Below are 26533 nucleotides of genomic sequence, written 5' to 3'. Positions count from 1 at the left end.
TCCAATTGTTCTGCACTTTCCACAAAAAATTCGATCACATACCTCAGCCAGATGCCCATGCTCACCACATTTGCGACAGAGTTTCGGTTGCCCTTGATAGTGGATAAAGCCACGGTTTTCCCCCAGGAATATAGTCGACGGGATTTGTTTCAGTCCCTGAAAGCCCTGAGGATCTTGCTGTAGTTGGACTGGTACCCTCCAGGCACCATTCCAATAGCCTTTCTCACACCTCACCTTCATAGCCTGGCCTTTTACTGAGCAGTATCTACTCAACCAATAACAGACGTCATCAGCACTGATTATTTCACTAAACATTCTAACAACGACAATCTTGTTAGCATTATCAGTCAGCTTCTCCACTGTAAATCCTGAAAACTGGGACCTCACTCCCTCAAAGCGATTCCAAAACTCTTGATAAAGAGCTGCCGTTTCAAAACTCACATCAAAGCCTTTGCCAGAAGTCATTTTTATGACAGCATGTACCTCCTCCTTTTTAAACTTCAGAATCTTTTCAACAAACTTGTTAATAAAATCCGTCCTTGACATTCCCTCCGAAATTGCCACAACATCTTTGAGCAAGAATCTCACGCAGTTACGTCCCCGCCCGCCAGTATAATGCCCGGCCATGGCAGGACTCGGCTGCTTTACTTCTAACTATGTTAAAATGGTTAGAATTGTAAAATTAATAATTAACAATACTCTTAATACCGACGCCAATGACAGTATAAACGCATAGAACGAGCAGTGCTAACCTGATGCGTCCACCATCAACCGAGTACTCAAACTATAGTATACAATCCAAACACCAGAATAACGAATGAAGCCGGCTACCCTCCAATCAACAGCCGGTTCCCTCCGAGACGCATTTTTTTCTCTTGTAATTGGTTAATACGCTTTTTTTTCCAGGTATTCTATGTTGTTCACTTCAATCTGTGCAGCCCTTTGCTTTGAGACTATTTGTGATTAAGGGCTATACAAATAAACATGACATGACTTTTGTATTTTTGGGGGTATACTTTTAAATACAATTATATTTCCTGTTTTCGGTGTTAATTAATGTGTTTGTATAAAAATTTAGTTATTCCTTTTATCATTGCATTTTTTATTTTGTTGTTTTCCAAAGTTTTTGATTTTCTTTCTTTATTTTTCCCCTTTTTAAGTAATTCTGTGCATTGTGTTACATAATAATTGGTAATGTATGGATACAGCAATAAAAACAACCTGAAGAGCCATTGAAAGAGATTACCTTTTTTTAGTGAGACCGAGCCGAAAAAGTTTGTTCTCTAAAAATTGTTGGAATTCCCATCTCTGCAAGTAAAGGTGTCACTGTGGAGTTTTGTACATGCTTAGAATCTTTAAATTATTTGACATACAAAAACTTATTTTTAAAGTAACAGAAATAGTTAATTTTGCTGGTAAATAATAACTTTTATTATAGAGTAAATCAGTTACTAACTCGGTTACTTTTTGGAAGAAGAAGTGAGTAACTATACCAATTTACTTTCTTTTAAACTAAAGATCCCAACACTGGTCATTTTACCTCGAAGTATAATCCCTAAATGTATAGTATTTGCTTATTAAACATGACTTGACTTGACCTTCCCTACTCCGCTTTTTTTTTCTAAATGCCATGTAAACTCCAATCCAGATGGTGGCGGTAATGCAATGCCAAACTGATTAACCGTCTTCATATCAATAGAAGTGAAGTTTAACCAACATACAAGCCAAAATGGATGCTTTCGAATTGTTTCGGAAACTCGGATCTGGAGCAAAATTCGACCTCAAAAGGTTTGCACGGGATGCTTCTCGTTTCAAGGTACTCACTACAGTGTTTATTTCCTAATTATCTAGTCTTAAACATATTTGTGGCGAAAAATAGAGGCTTCTTGGTCCAATTTCGGGTACTCGTGTCAACAAGGCGTGATGGTCATCATCCATTTTCAATATTCAGGATGTTGAGGAAGTTTTTAATGTAGAAAGTGAAGAGATACAATTTAAAAACAAATGTTTGGACCGTAAATGCTTAATTTTTAGGTTGTTCGAGCGCATGCCGAAAACGCCTCGCAACTCTCTGCGATTGATTACTTCGGCGCAGGCGTGAGCAATGGACGACAGAGCACAGGTCAGGATCGAGAGGAGGAAAATTATGACGACGACGAGGAGGAGGAGGGAGAAGAGAGCCACACCAGGACCAAAAAAAGAAAGCGTCAAGGTGAGGCGAAAACTTTGAAGAAGAAAAAGACAACAAAAAATCTCACAGGTAACATTTGGTGGAATGTATTTGGTTTCAATTCAAAATACATTTAAATAGTACTTTTCAGATATCAAAATGCAACTCAAATTGCTGTATACTGTAAAACAATGATTGTACAGTAACACTAGTACATAAACTCCAGGGAACGACCGATATGGGTTTTTCAGGGCCAATATCGATTATTGGTAACAAAAGAAGGCTGCTTACAGATATTTGGAGCAGTTATTTATTTTCTTAAAGTTCAAAAATTGCTGTGAAACACCAATAAGAGGAAACAAAGAATGTTTGTTATGAATTTAAAAAATAACTTGAATAGCTTCCTGAAACCTTTTACAGTGAATACATTAGAAATTCAACACAACTCACACGATTAATGTTTTACTTAAACCAAAAACTAACAGTGCAGCAACTCTTATAAAGGTACATACAAACTTAAATTGCTCACTGCTTTTTTTTTTCTTACAATAAATACATAAAAATGTCAATACAACCAACATGACTTCAGTTAAAACAAAAAATTCATCAAATTTTTAACGGAGCTCACGTAATAAAGTGTGGACACTTCTGTTTTAGAGCCAAATTGACAAACTAATGTTATGGTATTAGCCAATTACTCAACCTTCCACTTAAGCATTCTTTTTATGCTCCTTTTCAATCACAAACACACACGCTTGATTGACAAACTAACGTTGGGTAGACTAGGTGTAGGAGCGACAGAGGGAGGGAAAAGGATTGGATGCATCTGAGCCTAAATAATCATCCTGTTAAGTAAATACAAATGCTGATACGGATATCTGTCAAATTCCCAAATATTGATGCTGATAACCCGCACAGCTGATAACCGTTTGGTCTTTTATACAGTCCTCTTCCTTAGAAAAAATGACAAATTTTTTACACCACATTTTTTTCTTGCAATAGATAAGATGAATAACTACACATTTAGCTAGATGGAGGGAAAGCTAGATAGAGTTGACACTTAGGATACAGCAACACCGTTATGACATTTTCACTTTGTGGTGAGGAATATGATGTCTTTTTGGTCACTCTTTACAGTGTTTACCCCACAAAACACCGTGAACAATTTTAGTTTGCATGCCCAAAAACTGCAACGTTTGTGCGTATGAAGAGTCACGTCTCTTGGATGCCTGTCTGCTATTGTTCAATGTCATTTTTCAAATTAATTTAATACCAAATCGTTTCTCAGGCAACACTGATGGATTCAACTCAAAACAGGACGGGATCCTTTGGACATCTACACCTGATTGGAAAATGCAGAATCTTCCAAGCAATGGGAAAGAAAAGTCTTTTAAACGGCTCAAGCGGCAGCATAGGGGAAAGGTCAGCCTTATTTTGAAGTTGAAATAATGGCATACGGTACAATTTTGACTAAAAGATGCTACTTTTTTGCTACATTCAAACACTAGCTTTAAATATGGTGCAGCTTCCTTTGTTTTTTCTGGCGGCACCAGGGAAAACGGCAAACTGCTCTTTTTCACAACCCATGCGCTCTCAATACAAAATACTGCAGTTATGTCTGCAAACAATTTTGACACCTTTTGATCGAAATGTGCCCATGTTTTTGCCACCATTATCCATTTAATACATAAAATAAGCTAAATGGGAGGTTTGGCAGTACTTGGTTTAAAATGTTCCCATAGAATTTTGTGAGACCCTGGTCGTTGGGCAGTCGAGGAGGGCTTAAATTCCTCTTTATCTAAGTGTACAGTATGTATATTGCATTCAAATCCTATTATCTTGGTATGCTGTTGGGCTTCTCTGCTGAAGGGTAGCACAGCAACTCACCCCTTTTTTGTGCTGTAGACTTAATGTTTGTGTCAGGTTGGGAAGAGCTAAGTGGAATGAATGGTGAGTGTCTTCTATACTCTAGCCACCTCCCACTAGGGGGGATATGGCTAGAGTATACAGATAGATTATCATAGTAGTATATAAGGCAGAGGGGAAAGCAATTCATGATATATTCATCAATCGTGATTTTTTTCGTGTGACGATTAATCATCTCCAAAAATTCAGCCTTTGTCAGCGCCCCGTATGGGTTGCTCCCAAGAGGACAGGTTCATGCTACACCAAAACAGGGCACTATGAAATGTGTACTAGTGCAAGGATTTTGCATCAATTATGGACACTCATTAGGTGCCGTGAAACAAATGAGATAGTGTTTCCCAGTGGTAAATGGTAATAGTAAGAACTCTCTGCAACTGAAAATGTATACATTTTACCCAACACCTATATGGGGAGAGATTTGTCTCAAAAATACTGACAGGGTTCATAGGGGTGCTTTTAATCCTTAAATGCTTGAATTTTAATGTTGTGTTTTCAAGGTTTCAAAAGTGCTTGAAATTGTTGCCCTTTTTATAGTAACGCGGAGACACCGCCGGGACTGTCTCATACGTATTCAAAGGGAATGCCAGAATCGACGATGTCATAGGGAGATTTCATTTATTGAAGCAACAATCTCAAAAGCAGAAATCTCTCCAGAAATGATTGGCTCTTTATAGTTTTAACACAGCATGAGTAAACAGTATAGCCCGTCCCCTTTCACGTGTACATGCCATGTGAAAGGGGTTTTGTAATAATCACTTCTTCGGAAATGTTTTTCTCTGTTTTCTCAGAAAAGTTTTGGGTTACTTTGCTCCCTGCCAGAATCTCTTGGCAGGACAAACACCAGTCCTTCGTCAAAGGCGATCATTAATAATATTTGCTTGCCAAAAATTTTCCGTAATGTAAGCAGTCTTTAAACCACAACAATAGATGTCTGACTCAATCGTCCACGCATTAAATGAAGTAAAATGAAATGAGCCTGCTTAAAAATAATGCTGAGACACATAAGTTAAACTTTAGAATAACTGAATTTCTTTCTCTACTGTTTGACGTCATTGACTGCTGTCAGTGAGAAAAAGAACAATAAAATTCGATAAAACATAGACCAAACGAACAGAACCAAACACGATTGAAATGGGGCACAGAAACTCAGATTCATTTTTTATGCAGCATTCGGTAAATGATAGCTACTGATTTAGTATTTGGCTTAGGTTTAAACAACATTTCCTGGTTCTATTTTTCCTAGGGGCAGCACCCAGTCACCTCAATTAACAGGGCTTTAGATTAATTCACATTGGATTTCTTCTTTAAATGGTTCTGGAGAAATTAGAAAATGGGTTCTGAAGGTCCTCAAAGTGCTTGAATTTGTCCATGAAAAAGGTGTACGAACCTTATAATAGGGCTCTGACGATAAGGAATATCTGGAGATGATTAACTGTTACACAAATAATCATGATTGACTAATATTTTGTCAATTTCTTCCCCCTCTTCATTATATAATACTGTGAGCTTAATATTACATATACTGTACAACTTTATAAAGAGCAATTTAATGCTCAAAAAAATCAAGTCAAGAAATTCTATCACTGTAAAAAGACATTTGCCATGCTTAACTCCTTAAAGACGTGTTCCTTAACATTTTTATAAAATTTTGGGTTTGCCGCCTGCTATATGTATATTTTGCCTGGTGGGTTGTACAGCTTATCGAACTTGTATAGCATGTCTCTTAATTGCTAGTTTTTCAACCGTATTGAACGGCAGCATTTAAGTCACAATTTGCCTTGTAATACTACCTGTTACATGTACACCATTTAACACCCTCTTGTTTGTATGTCATGACTCATGTGTATATCTCGCGTATCTCCAATTGACAAGCTGCAACCACCGGATTGTTTGCCATACTTCTTTTGATGACAAGCTTGGTGAATTGTGGGTGCCTAGACTCCAAATGCTGCTGAGATTGTATTTGCCCCTTTCACTGGCCCCTTCTTGAGTTTGCAGGCTGCTTCCATAATATTTTGGGGCTTACTACTGTCGCACGGGGTCATCTGTTTCTCCGTGTGCTTCTGATGCACGTTGACTTCTACTCATTTCGGTAAAAGCTCGTCACAAAGGGGGCTGAGAGAAAAAAAGACGCTAGTCGCCAATGTGAAAAATATTACCAATTTGGGCAAATGTCATCATCGCGACAGCCCCACTCTGTAACACAACTTGTGTAATGTCGTTAGGTGAACCGTCTCCGTTCTAGTCACCGCATCAACGTGTATGGCAGTGACACGCCAGACCCTGTATCAACTTTCGAGGAGCTGCAGTCCATGTACCAGGTCAACCCACGCCTTCTTCAAAATCTGCGTACTGCCGACCTGAGCGCACCAACACCCATTCAGATGCAGGCCATCCCGCTTATGATGCATGTGAGTACCAAGGCGTACCTGCTGTCCATCCACCTGTACCGAGGTTTCAACACTGCGTGATACAGGGCCGCGAGATCCTGGCCTGCGCTCCAACAGGATCGGGCAAGACTCTGGCCTTCTGCATTCCACTGCTCGCTCACCTCAGGCAGCCAGCCAAGCTCGGCATCAGGGCCGTCATCATCTCCCCAACCAGGGAACTCGCTAGCCAGGTACATTATCCTTTGACTTTCGCTGGGGGTACATTGAGACCAAAGAAAAAAAAACAATTTACAGGCTCAATTATTTGCTTACCAAATAAAAGTTGGTGACGACGCGAATAGGCGCTCATGTTCATTTTGTACTGCCACATATTTTCTCATCCTTAACGAGGCCCGAGCCTTTCCTTTGGCCTCAACTCTGTTAACATTTCAGAAGTGTGTGTGTTTGTGCGTGTGTGTGTGGCAAACACACGCGCGCAGCGGCAAATCACACACACACACACACATATGTGCGTCGCTGAAGAACGCAGCTAGCTGCGAGAACTAATGTGATTTGCCGCTGCGATTGGCTGGCAACCAGTTCAGGGTGTCCACTGCCTGGAGATGGCTGGGATGATTTTAAGTCAAGTCATGTTTATTTGTATAGCGCTTAATCACAATCTCAAAGGGCTGCACAGACCACAGATTATTGCAAACCACAGACTATTATGACACCATCACCTGATCTAAAACCTACATGAGGGCAAATAATACACAGATATAGCATGGCTAACAAGGCAACAGATTATTCCAGATAGTTCTACCCATTCAGCCCATGACTTTATGGTCTTCCCTAATAAGAAGATTCAACGCATACAGGAAAAAATTTCAAAGACAATGTTAATACATCACTTATTAGAGGTCTGATATCTATAGATGCGTGACATGGTGGCTGTCCAGGGATTTTTTTTTTCCGATTTAGTGACCTGTCACTTGATAGTCTTAAACAGGTGGTGAATACGGCCAAACCGACTACTTGCCTGTTTGACCCGCTTCCAGGTTTGCTGATTAAAGGTCTTTTTGGGGTCCTTGGACCTTCAGTTCTAAATACTATAAATATATCACTCTCCTCTGGTGTAGTCTCAGCGGCTTTTAAGTCCGCTGTTATTAAACCTACACTGAAATGACCCAACCTGACAAATACAACTGCATCTATTAAAATTAAACTTGCCAATTGCAGTTTTTTGAGGACCTATGATTACAAAATGGTCTGTAAAATTGCATTCAAAATAAAAATGAATTTACATTGCACAATTTTTTTAATTTATATTTTTATCAGACCCACCGGGCGATGCTGCAACTTTCTGAGGGTACCGGTTTCCGGATACTCATTCTGGACAAAGCGTCGATGGCTGCCAACAAGTTTGGCCCTCAATCCAATAAAAAATTTGGTAAGAAGGACGGAAAAACAGGTTACTGTATTTTTACGAACTAAAAGTTGCAATTTTATTTTCTAGGTTTGCTAGAGATTGCAATTTATATGTTTTCCTTCTTAATCATGCATTTTTGGGCTGGTGCGACTTATAATCTGGAGGGACTTGTTGTCTAGAAAATATGATAATTTGTATTTCACCCATGTTTTGTGACACATGTCAAACTAAAGGCCTGCGGGTCTAATGTGGCCGATCCCATCATTTTATGTGGCCTGCAAGACAATACTGAGAGAATCACAGGAGAAAAATAAACTGCATCGCGTCACACAATGACTTGCAGTCTGAAATTTGTCCACTGGATGTTGCCAAAGCCATTCAAAGCTTGTCAAGCACTCACTGTAGCTGTATTTGCTGACTACCATTAATCAACCAGAAAACATCAAGGAAACCCATCCTGATTTTATTTTGATTAAAATTAATGCCACAGTCACGATGTTTAAGGAAATAAAACAACACGTTGATATATGCAGATATTTAAAGATGCTTTAACTCATTTTAATAATAGATATGAAATCTGACAAGTTCGCATATTCAGGTAAAATTTTCATTAAAAAGTTTTTTATGAAAAACTTTATATAAGGAAGACTTAAATCACTAAATCATTGAAATTAGTGTTTGCTATTTTTTCACTTTGCATTCTGAATGAGTTTCCCAAAGTTAAATCAACAGTAGTTGAAATTAATTCAATTGTTGTTGTTTTTGTTTCTTTTCAAACAAATGGATAGTTGATAAACTGCTAAATTGTAATGAATGATGAAAGAGAAAATGATTAAAAATCTTCAATAATCATTTCCTTATCAAATCTTGCATCCCTTAATAATCATGTAATTGCGAGCCTCTAAAATGCCCCCAGTCCTCCAGCAAAGGCACCCTTTTTATGCTATTAATTAAGTAGGCCGGCCCCCATAAGAGTGTTGTTTGTTTGTTTGTTTTCCTGCCATGAGCTAAAAAGAGTTTGGAATTCCTGACCTAAAGCAACATAATTACTTTACATAACCTAAGATGAATGTACTGCATTATATTCCAATGTATACAAGATTTAACCTAATGCAATCCCGCTTCATGTAACATCCCATAAGGAAAATGGTAAAAAAACAAAAACAAACACTGAATCATAAGCAAATTTCTATTCCATCACTTGCTTCTAATAGATTGTTACAAATTGCAAAATTGAAATGACCTAATGCAATAAAGCCAATGTGAACTAATGTAACTTTATGCCATTACTCTACTAGTCCGGCCCCTGCTAGTGCGGGAAAAAAACGCTCAAGAATTTCATAATCACATTTTATTTCCCTTAATCATCATCTAATTGTAAGTCTCCAAAAGACCCCCGGCCCTCCAGCTAAGGCACACTTTTGATGCCATTAATTGGTAGTATGACTCCAGTGAGAGTGGAAATAAAATCATTAATTTGATAATGAAATTTTACCTCCCTTGAAAGTGGGATTTGAAAACTTAAGGCTTATGACTTAAAGCCCGCAGATGGTGGCATAGTAGCACATAATTTGCGAGCATTTCTCAGGCGCGCTCGAATAAACTCTTCTTTTTTTCATCTTTTTGGGGGTTCGTTCCACTCCGAATAGGTCTGATAAACACAGGAATGCTTCTTTTTCCATTGCGCCTAATGGCTCTTTGAACTCAGTTGGGCATTGTTAACACATACTTAAAGCACCAGTGTGTTATATTTGACCACTAGACGGCACTCGGATGTCTAATGCGACCATCAATCAGTATTGCAGCAAGACTCGAGACAAACATGGCGCCAACCTTAGCTATGGATTCCACGATGTAAAAAAAAAAAATTCCCAACCTATTATTTTTTAATAAAAGTTAACATTGGTATGATAGTCAATGTATTTTTGACTAGGATTGAAATCCATGTTATTTTGTTAACTGAAAAGTTTTTTTTTTGTACAACGAGGAAGCACTAAATATTACACACTATTAAAATATTTATTTAATGACACCTAAAACCACACCCCACTCAAAATCATAATTTAATTGCGAGCCTCCAAAAGACCCCCAGCCCTCCAGCTAAGGCACACTTTTTATGCTATTAATTTACTAGTCCTCTTCCCATGAGTGATATTTAAAAAAAAACGTATGTGGTTGCGGAGTTACAATGAGTTTGACACCTCTATTTTATGTGTTGTGCACAGATGTCCTCATCAGTACTCCCAATCGACTCATTTTTCTGCTGAAGCAGGACTCGCCTGCGATAGACCTTAGTGGGTAATGTTTCAACACTTTATATCAGTGGCCATTTTATTTTCCTTCCATTGGCTTTTGGCACGTGACTTTCCTACTTTTGCTTTAATGGCCGCGTTTGTGGTCAGGGTGGAGTGGCTGGTGGTGGACGAAGCAGATAAGCTGTTCGAGGACGGCAACAAAGGCTTCAGAGAGCAGCTAGCCACCATATTCCTGGCGTGTTCCTGCGCTAAGGTGCGCCGGGCGTTTTTCAGCGCCACCTGCACTCAGGATGTGGAAAAGTGGTGTCGGCTCAACTTGGATAACTTGGTCTCGGTCAACATTGGACATAGGTAGGCAAAAATATTGTACAGCATTTGTACAGGTGCTTGAAATCCGTTTGAATGTTAATTATGTGTTTTCAAAGATTGAAAAGTGATTGAAATTTTGGGTGAAATGCTTGAATTTGTTGCCATGTTTCTCAAAAGGTCTGGTTAAAAATGACACACTGCTGTCTGGTGGCTTCACTTTACAGTTGCGTTTTCTCCCCTCATGACATGGCATAGGTTTGTATGGCATTGTCCTATGAAGCGTCATTGTCACTACAGGTAGTCCCCAAGAGGAATGGTGCATGCTACACCGAAACGGTCACTATGAAATGTGTATAAGTTCAACGATTACGTAGAGGGTTTGTACGGGTGCTTGAAATCCAGGAAAATGCTTAAATTTTAATGTTGTTTTCAAAGTCAGGAAAAGCTTGAAATTCTCGCCTTGTTTCTCAGCATTCTAACTCGATAGACCACACATTAAACTGATAAAAAAAAATCATAAAATAATAAAATCGACTTAAATATGACGCCCACATGGCAGCTGCAGTTGAACTAGTTTGTCATGTAAAGCGTCATCACACCCCTGTCATTGAGTGGTGTCCATGATGAAGATAACAGGAAAGTTTGATACAGTATTAACCAAACGGAGACGTTAGCAAACAGTAATAAAACGGGACACAAAAAACAGTGTCATTTTCAATGCCCATTTCAGTTGTTGGTTTCATGTTTGGTTTAGGATTTTTTTTTTCCTGCGGGCAGCGCTTCCTCACCTCAAACAGCAGTGCTATGGATTAATTCTCACGGAATTTCCTCTTTTAATGGTACTGAAAAAATTCGAAAATGAGTTCAGAAAGTCTTTAAAAAGTGCTTGAATTTGGCCATGAAACAGGTGTACAAACCCAAATCGTATAATTTATGGACACTTGTAATAGGCCAAGAAAAAAATTAAGGTAGCACTTTCAAGTGTTAAATTGTAATGTAAAGAACTTCCTGCAACTGAAAATTTAAGCTACACATTACTGTCATTTTTACCCAACACCTATATGGGGAGAGATTTGTTTTGAAAATATTTACACGCGTATTGGTCAGATCCACATATATATTTGTGATTTATTCAAGATCTAAATTTCTTGAACAGTAAAAGCGCACGATTAAAAATGACAATTGTTAACTGCAGATCTATTTGTGGATAATTCACACCTTATTTTAATGGAACAGGAGAAATTGGAAAATTGGTTTTGAAAGTGCTTAAAAAGTGCTTGAATTTGGTCATGAAAAGCATCCACGAACCATGCTTTAGCGTATAGGAAGTCAATTAATCGTTTTAATACTTAATCGATGGCTCAATTAATTTGTACAAGTTAAGTGATAAAGTTGTCTTTTTGGAGCACCAAAACGGCTGACAAACCTTGGAATCAATTTTATAATCCAAAGTGTGGATATGTGCACAATTTAATCGTGACTTTAATGTGGCAAGTTTCTGTATATTTTAATAGAAACGCATACACATTTTCATAAGTTTATTTACTATAAATCTACTGAAGAAAATTGAACAAAACAACACTATGCGATTATTCTAACAAGATCAAGGTTCCTGGATCACATCAATTCGTAATCTGATAAACTAAACAAGATTTCTCGTCACTCTTTTTGATTAGGATGTAGAGGCAGTCTGCGGATATAGGTCAGAAAAATTTAGAAAAAGCCAACCAAGAACAGAAGACTGTCTCAACCCAGAAAGATGATCCCATTTCTGGGCAGAAGATTCCAGGTAGCAATTATCATGGAATCTGGCTTGCACAGATAAGCAACGCAATGACATGGCCTGCTGGAAAAAAACAATGGCAGTCCCTTTTGTAGTCCTTTTTTCGTAAGGCGCTTTCTGACTGCATGCATTAGCGTTTCACACTAAAAACCAGCTCAGGGGAACTACGTAAGCAGTACGCAAACTGGAAAGTTTCAACAAAATCAAAAGAGAGAGGTCTGATAAAAAGTAAGCACGTGCCCCGAGAAGCTTTTGTTCTTCTTGGTACCCAGACAGAACTAAGAAGATAAACTTTTCCCTCCTTCCCAGCAGCCCGGCTGGGCGTTGCCCTTTGTGACGACTATAGCAACCGCTTCCCCACATCTGCAGGAGGGGACATTATAATTTAAACTGAAAATACTTCGAAATTACCTGGAGAAGTGTTCCGATTGGAATACTCACACAGCCATCAAAAGGGAGATTTAGTCATCCGTAAGAGTTGATTGGTTCAATAGATACAATTCTAAAGGGAAATATTTTGATATTATTCATCATTTTGACAGATAAAGATACGATACATAAAATATTCCTGACGGGGCCCCGCAGCAGCGCTCCCCGCCCCGCCGGCGGCTCAGCCCCGCCAGATCGCCTCAGCCGGCACCTGGAAGCCGCATTAGAACTCATGCCCAACAGGGGAATTCGACTGTTTACTGTATTTTCTCAACCATAAGGCGCACATAAGTCTCCGATTTTTCTTCAAGTTGTGCGGTGCGCCCTGTATGTTATGTAAAGCAGCGAATGTAGACCAGTTGGATGGCCTTAGAATTTGGCGCCAGCTCAGGGACTTAGAGGTCAGATTTGAGCCTTGGTTTAGTCATACCCTAAGACTTAACCCATATTTGGGTGAAATCCGTTGTTTTTGTGACATCGTTCACATTTACAATTAAACGTGACTCTAAGCGACTTGTATCATATGACTTCTATGAGTCTCCTGTTTGAACGCGACAAGCTCCCGCATGTGCAGAAGAGAACATGAGACGTCACACGCAATAAATGCATTGTTTGCGGAAGTCTTTATGGATGCCAAGGCTGTAGTCTATTTAGCAATGTGAAAGTTATTGTGCTACCGAAGGCTTAAAAGAGTTGTATCCTCCAAATATTAATTACAATGGGACCTCGCGACTTCGCGGTTCGACGTTCGCAGATTCAGAGCTTCGCAGTCTGTAATGGTAAAAAAAAAATATATATATATATATATATATATATATATATTTTTTTTTTTTTTTTTTTTTTTTTTTTTTGAAGGGGCGTCGCTACATCGCAGATTTTCACTTATCGCGGGTGGTTTTGGTCCCCATTAACCGCGATAACCGAGGTCTTACTGTAAATCCATGACCTCACTTACCCTCCATTCAAGGTTTTCCGTGTTTTTGTACATCATAGCGCGATGATTTATACGCTACGCTAAAGAACGTGGAAACCGACCATTTGTGCGAGAATTGAAGATTAATCGATGGTTCGCAAGTGGAGAAAGCTGAAAAACTAACTCTGACGAGTTTTTATCCGTGTGTTTTACTTTGTAAGCGAAACTCAAACTACAACCAGATTCAGCTTAGCCTCCGCTCTACTTTTTTTAAATACGCTCACTTCAATGCTTGTCTATGTTGTTGTAAGGCAGCTACAGCAGAGGTCACCCGCGCCCTATTGTGTGGTGTGCCATTTGTATGTGTTATATACAGAAACGGAAGCAGCTACGGAGACTGCGCCTTTTTAGAGTGCGCCCTACGGTCGTATTAAAAGGTTAATATTGACTGTGCAGTTTGAGGTGTCCTGTGCTGTATGTGTTAACATTGCCCAACTGAGTTCAAAAAACTTTTTTTTCCACTGCACCTATCTGCTTTTGTCATCGTTGTGCCAGCCTTGAAGGATTTTATGCTGAACACAAGGCTGTGTTATTACGCACGTAGTTGTGGTTTTCTTTTATTCCAGGATGAATATGGTAAAAGTAAAAAAAATGACTGTTTCAAATGCAGTACAAACGTTAACTCGCACATACTTGCATGCGAAACAAAAGATGGCATCCACAAGTAGAAGACCTTTGAAGTTGCATACACCACATTTAGGATTTAAGAAACTGACATGAATGAGTTAATTGTTATGGCTGTTTAAACCTACATCTTAAAATTTAATGCAGCTTGGAAAAAAATTAAGTTAAGTTTCTTAAGTTTTCATGCACGGCTTTAAATCGGGTGTGCTCTGTAGAAGGGAGTTTGCAGAAATTGTCCCCGTTTTGGATGAACTGGATGAGTTAATCATCCTATAAGTGTTTATTTTTTCATTTTTAATTATTTCAGAAACGCAGCAGTACGTTCAGTGAAGCAGGAGTTACTGTTTGTCGGCACTGAGAACGGCAAGCTGGTGGCCGTGCGCGACATTATTAAGAAGGTTTGAATGCCCTGTCCTGTTGTCAAGAAATGTTCTAATAAAATCAAATTCCGTTTAACTCAATCTTTTGTGTTTTTTAGGGCATCCTGCCTCCCGTGTTGGTGTTTGTCCAGTCCATAGATCGAGCGCGAGAGCTCTTTCATGAGCTTGTCTACGAAGGGATCAACGTAGATGTAATCCATGCCGAGCGCACACAGCAACAGGTAAATTTTTTTTTGTAATCACGTTAGCGGCTTGACAAAATGGCGACTAGCATCCTCCCCTGCCTGCAGCGGGACAACGTGGTGGAAAGTTTCCGCTGCGGAAAGATCTGGGTGCTGATTTGCACGGCGCTGATGGCTAGAGGAATCGATTTCAAAGGCGTCAATCTGGTGCTCAACTATGATTTCCCCACCAGTGCCGTTGAATACATTCACAGGATTGGTCAGCAACTCTATTGCAAATTCAAACTTTAATTAGACTAACATACAAAAATCTAAAAAGAACCGTCAAGCCTCAAGTTTGGGGCTTCTAATAATTCCTACTCTCCTTAGGTCGCACGGGCCGAGCCGGACATCAAGGGAAAGCAATCACCTTCTTCACAGAGAACGATAAACCGCTCCTGCGAAGGTTTGAACACAACAATAATGTATAGTATGTATGTCAAACTCATTTGAGCTCAGGGGCTTAATGATAGAATAAAAGATTGTCACAGGGAGGTAACTAGTAAAGTAATGGCATTAAAAAGTGTGCCTTAGCTGGAGGGTTAGGATCTTTTTTTAGGGGTTCACAATTAAATTTTATTTCAACGATCTCAGATTCGATGATAAAACAATTATTGAAGTTTTCTGTCTATTTTTTTCCATGACTTATTAGATTTAATCTCTGATAGCGTTTATTAGCCTCACATAAAAAATCAAGACTAAACAAAAAAATGAACGTACTTAAGTCATGTTTATTTGTGACGCCTATAATAAAAAGAAGTGTCAAAGGGCTGCATAGACAATACACAGACATCATCAACATGAAATATAGGTACATCATTTATAAGGTATTAAATATACGGTAGGTGTGTTTAAGCCTAGATTTAAACAGAGTTTGCAGATTGAATCTCAAAGGGCAGAGTATTCCACAACACGGGTGGGGGGGGGTTGTAATCCCTGAACATGGTAACTTACGCTATTAGATTTTATACGTATAATAGAAATGAGCTAAAGCATCTTTAAACACCTGCAAAGGCACCCATGTGCCATTTTATTTTTCGTATTGCCTTAAATAGTGTTTTCGTGACCTTTTATTTTAGGTTAAAATAAGATCAAAATGGGTTTCCTCAATGTTCTTTGGTTGTTTTAAAGGGGCACTGTAATATTTGACCACTGGATGTTTAACCAAAAACAACTGTCACAAATCACAGAGAAGAAAAGCAACTACGGAGACCTTAAGTGATCTAAAAGCACAATTTTTTATTTACTTTCTTGCCCAGCCTTTCACGAGGTTTTTGTTTTTTGGGGGTTATTTGTGGCAGCAAAATGGCTGTCAATGATGTCAACTCTCTTTAGGTAAGCTTCATTAGTATTTTTTAAAAAAATGCAGGTTTATATGAGACTCCGTGTGCTTCTGCTAATTGGAACCAATATTGTTTCTTTTAATAAGTAAGGTTGTTATTTCACCAATAAGAGGCGCTAAATAATACACATTTCCCCTTTATTGGTAGTCAGTAAATATAGCTACAGTGGCTGCTTTGCGTGTGGCACCTGGCTTTGGTGACATCAAGTGGACATATTTTTGGGTCATTTTTCCTATTGTGCTTCTTTCAGCATTGTCTGGCCAGCCACACAAAATGATGTGGCGGGACACATTTGGTCTGCGGGCCACGAGTTTGACAAATGTGATGTATACTTGTGTTCAACCTTTTTTGAGCCAAGGTACATTTCTTTCTGTGAAAACACCACCATTCGGTGCCATTTCATCGCTGAAAAAGTAAATCCAAATGAAAGATGGCTTTTGCTAAACGGCACAGGCACCTAAATTGGATAATTTACCACGGCACAGTACGATAAATACGATAAATTACCTGCATGCCACAGCACAGTGGTTGAAAAAGTCATGTGTACAATAGGCAAGATTTCAAAATGTTTTATTAATGAATGTTATTTCACCTGCCTAGCATTGCTGATGTTATCAAACAAGCTGGCTGTCCAGTACCAGATTATATGCTTTGCATCAAGAAGATTCACAGGTAAGATTAAGAGTTCCCTATTTTTCACTTCCACATAGAAAGTTTATGTTAAGATTTTGTTTTGTTGGTTTAGCAAAGATAGAAGGAAGCTAGAGAAGAAACCTCCCAGGAGGACCACCATTTCCACTACACCGGAATATTTCATGAAGAAACGGCCCAAAAATGTACAGAAAAAGGCCAAAAGTATCCAGAAAAAGTCGACCAAAGGAAAAGCTCAAAAACTTAAACAACAAAAAACGGGAAACGCAGACAAGAGTGAGAAAAAAACGGCAAATCCTTTTAAAAAACAAGCAAGGTTAGTGAACCGTGTGACTTTGATTTTTTTGTCTTGTGCATTCTCACTAAACGTTTTGTCAATTATATAGAAAGAAGAACAAGAAGTCACCGCAAGAGTAGAAGATGAACTTGAAGAAACATTTCCACATTGCACGTTATTTTGTATAACAAATGAGATGTATACAATAAAAATGAATCTGGATATATCTGACTATTGTATGCTTTTACAAATATGAAGAAAAATTCTCACATGCGACATTTATCCCAGAATACTAAATGCGTGGTTCTTTCGTGTGCTTGAAATCCTTAAAAATTGTTGAATTTTTATGTTGAGTTTACAGGAATTGAAAAGTGCTTGAATTTTTGTTAAACTGCTTGAAATTGTTGCCATGTTTCTCAACAAGTCTGCTTAAAAATGACTCTGACAATGCTCTCTGGTGGCTTTGCTTTGCCATTTCTTCTTCCCACGTGATTTAACTGCAGCTGTCAGTAGTTTGTACAGCATTACCTTATGCAGTGTCATTGCCACCTATGGGTGGCGCCCAAGAGGACAGGTCCATGCTACACCTAAACATGGCACTATGAAATGAGTATTAGTGCAAGGATTTTGTATCAATTTTGGACATTAATTATGGGCTATGCAAAAAAACATTGGTTGTATCCCTGTGGTAAATGTTAATGGGAAGGACTTTAACTAAAAATTGTAATCTAATTATTACTGTCCTTTTCCCCCAAACACCTTTTTATTTGGAGAGATTTGTTTTAAAAAAAATTTACAAACTTATTGTTCAAATCCACAAATGTAGTTACGATTCACTCAAGATCTAAAAATATGTGTTTGATAAAAGCACACGCAAGATTAAGAATTTGCATATGTAACCGCGGTGTACGTGTCCCACCAAAGATCCACATTCACGCTGGACTGGATGATGAGGTTTTTATTATTACAGTTTCTGCAAATGGATGAGTCACAACATTAGCTTTTTCTGCTGGGTCTGATCTCTTTGATCTCTTTGTAGTACTCTGGTAAAACTGACAACAAAGCATATCAAAGAGCTGTCTTTTCACTTTACAGAAAATACATTTTGAGAATATCACAATACATTTATAAATCTTTGCATTTTAACAAGATACTTTTAACAAGAGATCGTATAGTGGATTTTTAACGTTTACAATGAATTCAACATGTTTTTCTTTACTCTGAATTTTAACCAACATCATCCTTTTTTTTAATGTATATGAAAAATAGGAATAAAAACAATAATGAGTATAAAAATGGGTACAATTTACCTGCAAATGGATGAGTCACAACATTAGCTTTTTCTGCTGGGTCTGATCTCTTTGATCTCTACAAGGGGAATTAATATTTAGTAAAACAGAAACAAAACGAAAATAAACCTAAACAGCTTGACAATATCAATCACATTACTATGCATGGTGAGAGATTTGTCAGCTGGGGTTATAAAGTTTAAAATTAACTTATTTTGTGGAGCACCAAAAGATATGTCTTACCTTTGTAGTACTCTGGTAAAACTGACAACAAACCACCTCCTGGTCACATGTTAGAAGCCAAAACCAAACCCCACCCCATACCAGCAGATGGCACTGTTGGACTCAGCATTGCAGGACATTTACCAAAAACTATACACATATTTTAGCAGGAATTTCAATAAAATAAAAGTTATTATCACACCCGTTACATACACCCCCCTGAAATTCTGCTAAAAATGGGAGTGCTACACTGAACATAAAAAAAAATCACATGCCAAAAAGGCAAATACTGATGAAAAAGAGGACCCGAAAACTGGTACAGTATTACAAGGAACAAACTGAAGTGCATGTCAGTTCTAAAACTCTCCCAAAAAGGAGTGTGAAAAGAAAGGAGGCGATCAAACTCCTAACTAAGCACAGACTCAAAGATGCCTGTTACATCTCTGAAATATCAAACATTGTTCCTGTAGTTGTAAGTGCTCACATAGGCACAATTCTTGTTTCTTACTCAAGCTTTGTTACTCAAACTGAAAGTGCATCTCTACTGAACTTAAACTAGGAACTAGCAGATATTGCGGACAGAGGATTGTCACCTACCAACTGGTCATTCATCTGACAAATTAGACGACTAGGAGGCCTGATGGACTGGCGGACCCTAAGACCATAACGGTCAGGTTGAGCACAATTAACCTGAGCTTGAAGGTCTGGGACGGTCAAGTCTAAACAGTCAGTATCAGTGGAGTCTGCGTCTGGATGGTCAGTGTTCAATGGGGTCTCATCTGGGAGACCCATACCCAAAGAGATCATGTTTTCAGAGCACTGTGATGGGCTTTCCGTATTGTCACTTGAAGTATGGTCAACATCTTGTTCGGGGATGTGCTGACTTCCTCGACTGGATGTATCAACACTGCAAGAGTCGGACTGGGCATCAGATCTGCTGTCTAGTAAGTTATCCTCTACCTCTGGATGAACTTGCTCTTCACCTGCCTGTATCACCCAGTTTACTGTACGGGCATCACTGTCTTCAACCGCGTCAGGTAAATCAGAGCATACATCACTTCCATGCATAGCAGCGTCAGACTCTGAGTGTTCAGATTCGCTGGCCAGATCATCCTCACAGGGCAAGAAGTTAACAGAGAGCAGCAAATTCCTGTGAACTACCTTCTCTTTGCCCGTCAGACAATCCTTGACTCTGTAGACATTGAGATCAGGCTTGACTGATATGACTTCATACGGGGTTGACTCCCACTTATCTGCAACTTTGCGTTTCCCCGGGACACCTCTGTTGGCGATCAACACCCGGTCTCCCACGACGAGAGGTGATCCTTTGGCCCTACGGTTGTACAGCTTGGCATGACGAGTCTGTTCTCTGAGAGTATTCCTCTGTACAATTTGAGCAGCTTCATGTAGATCTTTCTTCAGATGGCGTACAAAGTCAGAGTAGCTGACAACAGCATCATTGGTATTAGCATGTTGAAACATGACATCGACAGGGAGACGAGGGATCCTACCAAACACTAGGTAAAACGGTGCAAACCCTGTTGTCTCATGCTCTGTGCAGTTATAGCAGAATGTGAGCTGCTGCAGCATTTGTGGCCACTTTGCTTTGGGCTGAGGGGGAAGGGTTCTGATCATATCTCCCAATGTTCGGTTGAATCGTTCTGCGATACCATTTCCCATGGGGTGGTACGGAGTGGTATGGGATTTCTGCACCCCTGCCATCTCTAGAAGCTCTTTGATCAGTTTGCTCTCAAAATTAGCTCCCTGATCAGAGTGGATACGCCGTGGGAAACCATAGACAAGGAAGAAATCCTGCCACAGACGGCGAGCAACTTGTTTGGCGGTTTGATTTCTGCAAGGGAAGGCGTGCGCCATCTTGGAGAAATGATCAGTTACGACCAGGACATCTACAGACTTGTTCTCTTGCTCAGCAGTCCAAAAGTCTATACAGACCAACTCCATAGGCTCAGAGGTGACTATGTTCTTGAGTGGTGCACGGTTGTGTGGTTCCGGTGTTTTCCCTACTACACAGCGCTGACAGGATTTGACATAATTCACAACATCACGTTCCATGCCATTCCAGAAGAATCGTTGCCTCACCAGAGACAAAGTACGGTTCTGGCCTTGGTGACCTGCTGAGTCATGTAAACCTTGAAGGACTTTCTGTTTCAATGAATCAGGCACCACAAACTGGAAGATTTTCTTGGCCATGTGAGGATCTTTCCTTATTTTGTAGAGCATGCCGTTCTGTATGGTGAGTCTGCTCCAATGCTTCAGTAGTTTCATCACACTAGGCGACTCGACAGCTCTCTCACGCCTGGTAGGTCTCTTGTGTCTATGCACAAAGTACATGGTTCTGCTTATTGTGTTGTCCTGTTCTTGTAAACCAACAAGCTGACTCTGTGGGAGTGCCGTTGACTGATCTCCCTTCTGCAGAAGATTGAAGTTGGCATCTGTTCCCATCACTTGACCCACGCCACCAGTGGACTGAGCACTGAAGACAGCAGCAACCTCTTCTGATGTCACAGAACCATTGGAGCCTGATGGAATTGCCCTTTTTACTGACTCGTCTGATGTCCCAGCACTCTCGTCTACAACAGCGTGACAATTGTTGGATACTCTGAACACCTCTTGCACAGTACTGTTGTTCACCCCGTTGACTTGGTCCAAGAGCGAAGTATAGGGCTCGGTAACAAGGCGATGACTCACACATGACCGTACAAATGGCTCACGGCTCAGAGCGTCGGCTACGATGTTCTTTGGGCCGGGAATGTACTTCAGGTCAAAATTGTATGCAGCTAGCTTCGCTACCCACCGCTGTTCACACGCATCAAGTCTTGGTTTGGTCAAAATGTATGTCAGTGGGTTATTGTCGGTCCACGTGTTAAAGTGTCTTCCTTTCAACCAATGGCTGAATTTATCACATACCGCCCATTTCAAGGCAAGAAATTCGAGCCTGTGTGCAGGGTAGCTGAGCTGGGAGCGAGAGAGCGTCTTACTTGCAAAGGCGACTGGTCTGGCTACTTTTCCACCTGGTGGCAGCTGTGACAGGACTGCTCCAATCCCATCAAAGGATGCGTCGACAGCCAGTATAAACGGCGCATCAAAATCTGGGTGGGCCAGAGTGACACCTGTCACGAGGTCGTGCTTCAGTGTTTCAAAGGCGTTCTGGCATGCATCGGACCAATCTGCCGGCGTCAGCTTCACTTGACCTTTCTTGTGGGCTCTCTTGCGCTTATGCTTGTCACCAGATTCAGATGTGAGCCTGAACAGAGGTTTTGCCTTCGCAGAACACGCTTCAATGAAGCTTTGGAAATACATCACCATGCCTAGAAAAGATCTGATTTTACTAGGGCATGGCGTCTTGCCATCTGACTCCATTAGATCAGCGACTTGTACGTCATTTATTGCTCTCACCTTCTCTGGGTCAGTCCGAATTCCATCCTCACTGATGACATGCCCAAGAAATTTCACAGTCCGTCTGAGGAAAAAACACTTTTTGGGTGCTAGCTTGAGGTTGTGTTCCTTGAGGCGAGTAAACACCATCTGCAGGCGTTGGAGTGCAACTTCCTCCGTGGGGGCAAACACCATCAGATCGTCGAGGTAACATAATAGGCTCATGAAATTCTGATCACCGAATATCGACATCATCATCCTCATAAATGTTGCTGGGCTGTTGCAAAGTCCCTGAGGGAGCCGGTTGTACTCGTGAAGCCCGAAGGGTGATGAGAATGCTGTGTACTTTTTGTCATCAGGGTGCAAGGGGACATTGTAGTAGCCTGACGTCAGGTCCATTGTGGAGAAAAAGGCATTTCCCCCAAGTGCGGCCAAAGCATCAGCTTGATGCGGTAGTGGGTAGGCATCCTTTATTGTTCTTGCATTAAGCCTTCTGAAATCAGTGCATACCCTTAGTTCTCCATTCCGCTTCCATATGAGAACAAGCGCAGATGCATAGTCGCTAGTCGACTTCTGAATAATTCCTTTCTCTTCCATCTCGTTCAGAGTCGTCCTCAATTTTTCATGCTGACTTGGTGGTATACGTCTGTAGGGTAGAGGGAACGGCTTATCATCAACAAGGTGGATACGATGTACAAACTCTTTGGCCTCTCCACAGTCCATTTTATGGCGAGAAAAGATTGACTCGAATTGTTCGATGATATGAAGGAGCTTGTCTTTACACTGCAGCGAAACCTCACATGACTTCAGGTCAATGTCTTGCAGTCCCAGAGCTTCCAATGTACGCATCATGTCCTCTTCTGACCTGGGTCGGACCTCTTTGCTCTGTACACTCTGCACGTTGCACTTGACCTCCTCTGCATTGGGCAGGTCTTCCGCTGCGATACAAGGAGACACATCTGCAATTTTCCTGTTTCTCCTCAGCACAACAACTCTGTCCGTGGGATTAAAGACTTTAACAGGCACCCATCCATCTCCCCAGAGTGGAGTAACAACTCGTCCGACAAGGACTTGTCTGGGCCCGGCCTTTGATTGGGTTGGCTCAACGACCACTGTGCTGCCCGCAGACGTCCCGGCCAACTCAGGTAACTTGCCCCAAATAACGTACTCGGTCCGTGGATTCAGCGTCACGCAACTCTTGATTTTTACTGTCCCTACCTTGTCAGGAATGCAATCACCTCTCCATCTCTCTGTGTTGGAAAGCATTGACAGGAATTGACTGTGGTGATCGGACAGACCGTTGTCAGGAGTGGAAACTAATCTCCAATAGCCATCTGTACTTTTCAATTGAGTCAAAATATGTTTGATGGCATAGCTGCCAAGGATCATCTGTTCTGTCTGGCCTGGCACCACCATTACTGGTATTACCATTTGGCACCCGTAAACTGTGGCGTGAATGTCGTACATGTCTCTGGGAGAAACTTGGTGTCCACCGCAGCCTACAATGACATAATTATCGGCCGTGTAACTCATCATATCAGGGAATTGCTGCAGGAGGGACTTAGCCGTGTCCTCACTTACTGTACAAGCCATCGACCCGCTGTCCAATAGCGCTCTGAAAGTGGGGCCTTCTTGCACAAGTACAGGTGTGTAAAACAGTTCGTCAGTCTCCGCTATTCTCTGAAACCCCTGAAAGATCAGCTTCTTCGATGGAGGTATCTTGTTGCTATACAACTCATAAATTGATTTATTATCTTGCATGTCAGGCGTCACACTAGTGGTGGGAGGTATACTCAGTTGATCTGCACTGTTCTCCCCTAAGCGCAGATCAGTTAGTTTCCCTGAGGCAGTGGGACAACTTTCGTCACTGGACAATCACGTCGAGAATGCCCTGGGGCATGGCAGTGAAAGCAAAGGTTTTTGTCTCGGCAATGAGAGAGAGCACTGTGTTCGACTTCTTTGCAAATGATACATGGCTTGTCAGTGAAACCATTAATTCTGTCTCCAGGTCGCCTGGTTGGAGCTCGCCTTCTCCCTTGAAACTGGTTTGAGGTAACACGTATCAGAACCTTCTCCAACATACTAATAACGTCCGTTAGAGAGACATACTGTGGGCTCGAAGTCTGAGGTGGCTCGTGCATGAGGGTTGGACCATGGTTCACCTCAGCTTTGTGTACGGCAATTTCCGCTCTATTCGCAGGTTGTTGTAGGGAATCTGCTTTGTAGCTCTTCTCAGCGTGGTATTCATTCAGCACCTCTAGTACCTCACATGCTGACCACTTTTCGATGGTTTTTGATCTGTAAGTGAGTGCCAGTTCCTTGCATGGGCAGTTCCTAATAAACATGCGAGTGACCTCTATTTCAGGGTTGTCAAATGTTTTGCCCTGCTCACTCAAGCACTCAGAGGCAAGGTCAGCTGCTCTGTTTAGTCTCAGCCAGTAGTCATAGGGGTCCTCCTGGTGTTTGGGCAAAGTTGAATAAAAGTCAGCTAAAGGGACAGCAGAGTACTTGGTACAGCTAAAGTGTTTCCTGAGGAGACTATAAATCATGTCAGGGCGGGTATAGACGTCTATATTACTGTTTCTAATGCCAAACCTAACTACATCTTTAGCTTTTCCTCTCAAATGCATTTGGATTTCCTCTGCTTGCTCTTCAAGTCTCACATTACTCTTCTTAATAAATGTCTTCATTAGATCTTCCCACTCATGTAATTTTATTGAGTCTGAGCCATCCCCATTAAATGATGGTGGTTCTTTAACCTTTCTCTGTGTAACCACCTCAACCTGTGTTACATCTGACACATAACCTGGCTTACTCAATGTGTTTGCTACATCTTGTGTGGCAGCAGCGCTAGGAGCTACTGTATTGTGTGACTGTATACGTGAGAAAATGCTATCAGCCAATGTATGTCCTATCTCCTGAATAACATTTGTCATCTGATCAGCTACACCCTCAGAAATGTCACTCGTGCTCTGATTAAACATGTTTCAAATATGTAAATGAGTCAAAATCACAAAATAAATCAGGAGCCTGCGTAACACGTCACTGTATAGCAATTTTAAATACTGTGAGCTGATGGCATCATGAAACAATGTGGCAGGTAGGACAGTCCTCGGTTCGGAGAGTTTGATAGAAGTCACGGGTCACGGCACCAATGTAACCGCGGTGTACGTGTCCCACCAAAGATCCACATTCACGCTGGACTGGATGATGAGGTTTTTATTATTACAGTTTCTGCAAATGGATGAGTCACAACATTAGCTTTTTCTGCTGGGTCTGATCTCTTTGATCTCTTTGTAGTACTCTGGTAAAACTGACAACAAAGCATATCAAAGAGCTTTCTTTTCACTTTACAGAAAATACATTTTGAGAATATCACAATACATTTATAAATCTTTGCATTTTAACAAGATACTTTTAACAAGAGATCGTATAGTGGATTTTTAACGTTTACAATGAATTCAACATGTTTTTCTTTACTCTGAATTTTAACCAACATCATCCTTTTTTTAATGTATATGAAAAATAGGAATAAAAACAATAATGAGTATAAAAATGGGTACAATTTACCTGCAAATGGATGAGTCACAACATTAGCTTTTTCTGCTGGGTCTGATCTCTTTGATCTCTACAAGGGGAATTAATATTTAGTAAAACAGAAACAAAACGAAAATAAACCTAAACAGCTTGACAATATCAATCACATTACTATGCATGGTGAGAGATTTGTCAGCTGGGGTTATAAAGTTTAAAATTAACTTATTTTGTGGAGCACCAAAAGATATGTCTTACCTTTGTAGTACTCTGGTAAAACTGACAACAAACCCCACCTCCTGGTCACATGTTAGAAGCCAAAACCAAACCCCACCCCATACCAGCAGATGGCACTGTTGGACTCAGCATTGCAGGACATTTACCAAAAACTATACACATATTTTAGCAGGAATTTCAATAAAATAAAAGTTATTATCACACCCGTTACACATATGTAATTAGCCAATATATTACAGACATGGGGACTTGAGACTTAGTGACTTGGACTCGAGTCGACTCGAGTCGCTGTTTTTATGACTTGTGACTTGACTTGGACTTGGCAATCTAAGACTCGGGACTTGACTTGTGACTTGACTTGCCCAAGAAAAAAATACTTGGGACTTACTTGGGACTTGAAGGTGAAGACTTGAGACTTACTTGAGACTTGCACATGTGTGACTTGGTCCCATGTCTGATATATTATGCCTCTGCACGATTCACACTGAATTTCTTCATTTATGTACTGGAGGAATTGGAATTAAGTCTTAAGTCCATAAAAGGTGCTTGGGTTGAATTATCAGCAATAAAATTACAAATATTAGGCTGGAATTATTTCGCTAAGGGATAATAAATGTGTTACAGTTGCAGGATCCGCAGAACAAAATGTACACGTAACTTCAATGTTTTATTTTAAACCTCTTTGCAGTTCTGTAAATTATTTTAAAGGAAATTCT

The 26533-nt window shown here is 40.3% G+C and overlaps 1 protein-coding gene across 1 annotated transcript; it reads left to right on the top strand.

Moving 5' to 3' along the window:
* Positions 1–1649: 1649 nt before the first annotated feature.
* Positions 1650–17363, top strand: ddx52 (DEAD (Asp-Glu-Ala-Asp) box polypeptide 52). Its single transcript, XM_088321561.1, has 15 exons — positions 1650–1816; positions 2035–2212; positions 3459–3592; positions 6322–6507; positions 6573–6716; positions 7804–7915; positions 10120–10192; positions 10297–10500; positions 14575–14665; positions 14746–14868; positions 14938–15088; positions 15199–15274; positions 16812–16883; positions 16957–17178; positions 17249–17363. The coding sequence occupies exons 1-15, from the start codon at positions 1730–1732 to the stop codon at positions 17277–17279; spliced, it is 1884 nt and encodes a 627-aa protein (XP_088177687.1). The 5' UTR covers positions 1650–1729; the 3' UTR covers positions 17280–17363.
* The last annotated feature ends 9170 nt before the right edge of the window (positions 17364–26533 follow it).

This window comes from Urocampus carinirostris, chromosome 17 (assembly GCF_059441175.1).
Source record: "Urocampus carinirostris isolate Australia breed hairy pipefish chromosome 17, RoL_Ucar_1.0, whole genome shotgun sequence".
NCBI classification, from domain to species: domain Eukaryota; kingdom Metazoa; phylum Chordata; class Actinopteri; order Syngnathiformes; family Syngnathidae; genus Urocampus; species Urocampus carinirostris.
The sequence above is the reverse complement of the archived record's forward strand: the minus strand, read 5'-3'. Positions and strand labels throughout refer to the sequence as shown.